The sequence below is a fragment of the Aphanomyces astaci genome (assembly GCF_000520075.1).
Source record: "Aphanomyces astaci strain APO3 unplaced genomic scaffold supercont1.354, whole genome shotgun sequence".
NCBI lineage: Eukaryota > Oomycota > Saprolegniomycetes > Saprolegniales > Verrucalvaceae > Aphanomyces > Aphanomyces astaci.
Window position 1 is genome coordinate 1 of NW_009798617.1, and position 5,064 is coordinate 5,064.

The window sequence follows — 5,064 nt, forward strand, 5'->3', positions numbered from 1 at the left end:
AGGCATCCGACGGAAGGAGGTTGAGAGTTTTGAGTATCTCTTCCTGTGCAGGGTTCTTGCGACGTTCGCGGATGCGATCAGTTTGCATGCGGACGTTAGCTGGAGTAATCGGGTAAAGTCGATCCTCGATTTCCTTGGGATATTCCTCCTCGCGTATTTCAGGGCACGACGAAAGAAGGTCGTTGACTTCAGCGTCCGAGAAGACTGGGCGTGCAGGTTGGTCGTCCGCGCCTTTGCGGACCTGATTGCGAGAAGTTGATGAAGCAACCGCCGAGACGAGTGATGATGCTTGAATAAGACTCGTCACAAACAGACTTGGCCAGACAAACGTGATTCCTGGGCGTGGGCCTTGAGTGCGTAGGTGAAGAGTTTGACTCGAGCTTGGCCAGACGAACAGAGTCCGTCGGCGGGGGCTGTCGTCGTGAAATGAGTGTGCGTATTCGAGTCGAGTCCAAGATTGAAGGATGGATAAAAGACGTGAGTCATCCACCGTCGTAACAATTGTGATCGAACAAGGAAAGGAAGATGCATTGTTCTCAGGCACGTAGGGAGCGTACTGAGTGTGGCAAGCCGAGACGAAACCTGTTCCCGTAAGGTTCATCTCAGCGCCAAAGCCCCAGGCTTCATTTGCGGGCTTGGACGGGCACTTGGCGACGGTGTGTCCAGGCTGGCCGCAGAAGTGGCAGAGCGTGGCATGTTCGCCCTGGGTAGTGTCCAGTCTGGCCGCAAGAGTTGCAGCGCAAAGTCCGTCGAGAGCATTCACTAGCACCATGACCACGACGAGCACAACGGCCACAGACGTTTGGCCGCTGATCGTCATTTCGTGGGGCTTAGACGAGATCAACACTGGGGTATGGCCAACACGAGCACGTCCGGCACCGGACATTTTATTCTGCGTCGGTGACAGGCTCGGTGGAAGGGCCGCTTGACCGGAAGGTGCAATGTTATTTGGAGCATATGGTTGTTGATACGGCTGTCAATAAGACTAAGTCGCAGGCTAGATCGGAGCCGCTTGTTGACAGGCGAAGCCATATGGTTGCTGCGGCTGGATCGGGGCAGCGTCTGACAAGCCAAGGCGTCGACAAACCCTTGCTGGACTTGGTTCGAACGCTCGATCAACGCGACGAACGCCTTTTGTTACTGGGCATGGTTCGTCCTGATGAGTTCGAGAAGTTGCCGCATCGCGTCTTGGTCTTCAAACTCGACATGAGATCCGCGGCGCGACGCACGAGGCGACGCTGGAGGAGTTCAACGTTCACTGGTAGTTGTACGATACGGCGCCGACGTAGAGGCCAAGGAGCTTGGCAGCTATTTCGTCCAGACGAACTTCGCGCGTGCGAAGGAGTTTCATGCAGTCGGCGATCCACGCCGAAACCCTGCGAATTACATCGGACGGCAATCCTACGAAGTGTTTGAGGAAGACGGTCACACGCGGCTGCAAGTTCCTGGGAAAACGAAGCCGTGCCCGCACTGCCAAGCAAAGTTGACACCCCACGACTACAAGAACCTGCCCTGTTGTTTGAAGGGCAAGGTCAAGATGGATCCTTCCGTTTTTCCAGACTCGCCAGAAATGCAAGCGTTCAAAGATCACTTCAAGCAGCGCAACTTCATCGAGCACATCCGTCAGTACAACGCTCAGTTCAACTTCACTTCCATTGGAACTAACGAGGTCAAGCACAGCCGCAGCGGCCTCAAAACGTATTGCATTCAAGGCCAGCTGACCCACAACATTGGTCCGTTGCAGCCCAGCCTCAAGAGAAGTGGAAACCTGCGGCAACCACGTTTTGCCCAAATCTACATGCACACCAGCTAAGAGCACCTTCAACACCGACGAAACATGTTTCCGGCGTTCAGTTCGTTGTACATTGCCACGATACAGCTAGTGACGGATCTCCACAACCCATTGACGAGGACGTATGCAACTGTCAAAGAACGTTTGCGTCGAGCGGAAGCGGACGGGACTTCGGGGGGGCAATCTTCAAATCGTTCTGAAGGCTGTTGATGGCGCGCAGACTTCAACACACAACTTGCCTACCGTAGCTCAGATAGCGGTTATCATGGAGGTACACGGCAGCGAACCGACAGAAGGTCGTCATGTGGTTCTGCAAAGTCTGAACTCAAACCGGTTCACAACTATTCAAGAAACAAATCCACTTCCATCGTGCATACCAACTTTCTACAGCATTATTGTTCCTTATGTGATGCCACACAACACGTTGATAGTTCGAAACAACTGCTACTTGACTTACGAACGCCTTCCGAAGTGTATACGGAAGTACTGTTCACCACATCGAATACAGCGGTCGTACCTGCAAGATAGGTCGACTGCACTCTGACCAACAAACACATCATGAGTCAATCTGCGGAGCTATTGGAGTGCCCGCGAGATGGCGCCAACTGTGTTTTGACCAACATTATCACGAGATACTTAGCGATGCGATTGGACATACACGCAAGTTGACACCGACATGCATTCTGACATACACGTCACGTGTCAAACAGCGAGCAAATGGATGTTCCTGCGAGGCGGGGCTAACTGCTTTCAAGCCAACGCGTCAAAGACCACATCGTTACTGAGTTTAGATGTGCGAATTAGTCTTAACGTTAGCATAGTTCCAAGGATTCTACCGGAGCCTTTCCTACTTCTAGTGGACCCCACAGCACATTTTTACTATAACTCATACTACATACAGAATATGTCTGAAAACTATGCGAGGCTCAACTACCGGTACGACGACAAATAAGTAGAAACTTGCTCCAACCGACAATTACTGTTAACTCCGGCAGCAGAGCAACCGGCTCACCTAGTAGGTGATTAGTCGTTAAATAGTAACAGTCGCATTGGTGGGGATGCTCTAAACTTCATATAGTATTTCTTACATTCTTTTTGAAACGACATACATTTACCCAGGTTTAAATAAGCATATATTATCTGCTTTCCATATGCTACCTTGGAGGTTGAAACGAATCCAAACTTGGTACGATGCCGCGTCCAATCCATCGATGTTCTTCGTTGATATCCGCGGCGGCTTCCACATCTTGTTTGGCCGTTCAATACACGGGCAACACAATCGACATACTAGTATGCTGGGTCGCCTCGTCAAGCAGTACTATGCGCTCGAGTACAACGTGCGCTTAACGTACTTGTACTCGGCATTCTTCTGTTCGTCGTGCAGTATCATCTTGGACCAAGTGCTGGCTGGCTACATCTACGTCTTGACCGGATCGAACGAGCCCGTGGGCATGGTTACGGGCATCATCGGCCTCGTGCGCATGCTTGTGACGTTTCCCGCGGGCTACGCGTCAGATCGGTTCCGCCGCGATACGGTGCTCAAGTTTGCCGGTGTTTTGGGTTTGATTTGTGCCGCCATCAGTCTGTCGGCATATATATCGGTAGGTGTGTGCCATTCCCATCAAATCCTTCGATATAATCCAATCCATCGCGACTACTGCTATGTACTCTTGCCACTTACTCATCACAACCACTCATATATATATATATATATATATATATATACCATGTGGAGATGTGTGGATCTAACGACTCTTGTGCAGGGCCACATGCTGCTGCTATACGTAGCGTATGCGTGCTGGGGCGGGTACTTTGCCATCCAGCGCCCCGCGACCGAAGCCCTCTTCGCCGACTCCATTCCCAACGGCCAGCGCGAAGGCCCAATGACTACCAAGTACATTTTGATGAACGTCGTCGGCACCCTTGGTCCCATCGCTAGCATCGTGTTCTTCTACATCTACGGCGACTCGTGGTCCCTTTCTGGCCTTCAAATCGTCTTGTGCGGCGGCATGATTGTGGGTATTCCTGGTCTCGCGGTACTCTTTTTCTTCAACGACGACCTCGCCTACGAAAACAACCGACGAGCCAACAACCGGCTGTCGATCATCGAAGACGGCGAATTGTCCGACCTAGATGTGACACCGCGGGGCAAAGAGCGGTCTTTATTGCTGCAAAATGATTCGGACAACGAACCACCGGAATGTATGTACGCGCTCCATAGGATGATAATCATATCGTTGATGTCTAGGATGCATCTTTCTGTCTGTTTGCTTGTTTGCACGGATGTATTGTGCTGTCGAGTGAAATTTCGTGGTTTCTCGTTGGTATTTGAATCGATTTGATTGGCTACTTCAGATGAGCTCAAAATTATTAGCCAATCAAAACCTTCTCAATGAAATTCAACCAATCAGATAGATTGTGGATCAGTTTGGTCGGCGCGATTCGATTGCACCCGCTCCCCAAATTTGTATCAAATCGACAATATGTATATTTATTTGATTTTGCATCATGATGTTGGTCGTAAAGTTATGACGGGATAAATATCGGTAGAAAACCCTTTGGGGCGGGGTGTACGTGCCAGAAAAAAATACTACTAGTATATAGTCTATTATATAGTATACAGTGTGACGATATATATATATATCCCTTTTTGTCGTGCGAATTGTTTTTTAGAACCACTTATTTGTTGTGGTATTATTGGTGATTGTTTGGAATTGATTTCGAGTTTTTTTACACCACTTTGTCATGATGACATCGCTTTTGTTCGTGGGAATATGCAACAATATATTGACGATTGGTTGGATCAATTTATATATATATATTATTGGTGAGGTGTTTGGAATGTATGTCTTTTTTTACATCATTTCAGGGCGATGGATATCTGTGGGTTATGTTTCGTATGTGCTTGCATCATCGTGTGGCTGGTCTGATTCCAAGTGCTGACGCCGATGATTAATGTGATTGGTTTGTACTAGTCGTTGTTTGAGGATGGATTTCCTCCAGTATAATTAACTATTACAAATTCATTTCGCTTGATATATTATTGATTCAACTGTCGATATAGTATGGGAAACCGCCAACACATTTTACTGCCTCGGTCCGCGCCACATTCCCTTCATCTTGTTCGTGACTGACTTTATCATGTACAACGGCGCCGGCCTGTCGATCAGCTTTTTTCCGCTGTTTTTTCAAAACGTATACGGCCTAACGCCTTCGCAAGTGAACCTGCTCTTTGTGATCCAACCCGCTTTGGTTGTGTTGCTCACGTCCCT

The 5,064-nt window shown here is 49.1% G+C and overlaps 2 protein-coding genes across 2 annotated transcripts; one reads left to right on the top strand and one right to left on the bottom strand.

Annotated features, from left to right (window-relative positions):
• Positions 1-303: 303 nt before the first annotated feature.
• On the bottom strand, positions 304-886 carry H257_19105 (hypothetical protein; the record flags this gene model as incomplete). Its single annotated transcript, XM_009848254.1, has 2 exons — positions 304-413; positions 514-886. The coding sequence occupies 2 exons, from the start codon at positions 884-886 to the stop codon at positions 304-306; spliced, it is 483 nt and encodes a 160-aa protein (XP_009846556.1).
• Positions 887-3,084: 2,198 nt separating this feature from the next.
• On the top strand, positions 3,085-5,058 carry H257_19106 (hypothetical protein; the record flags this gene model as incomplete). The annotated part of the gene is made up of 3 exons (XM_009848255.1): positions 3,085-3,393; positions 3,556-3,994; positions 4,857-5,058. Coding segments are annotated over 3 exons (948 nt in total), but the record flags the coding sequence as incomplete, so codon positions are not given.
• Between the last annotated feature and the right edge of the window lie 6 nt (positions 5,059-5,064).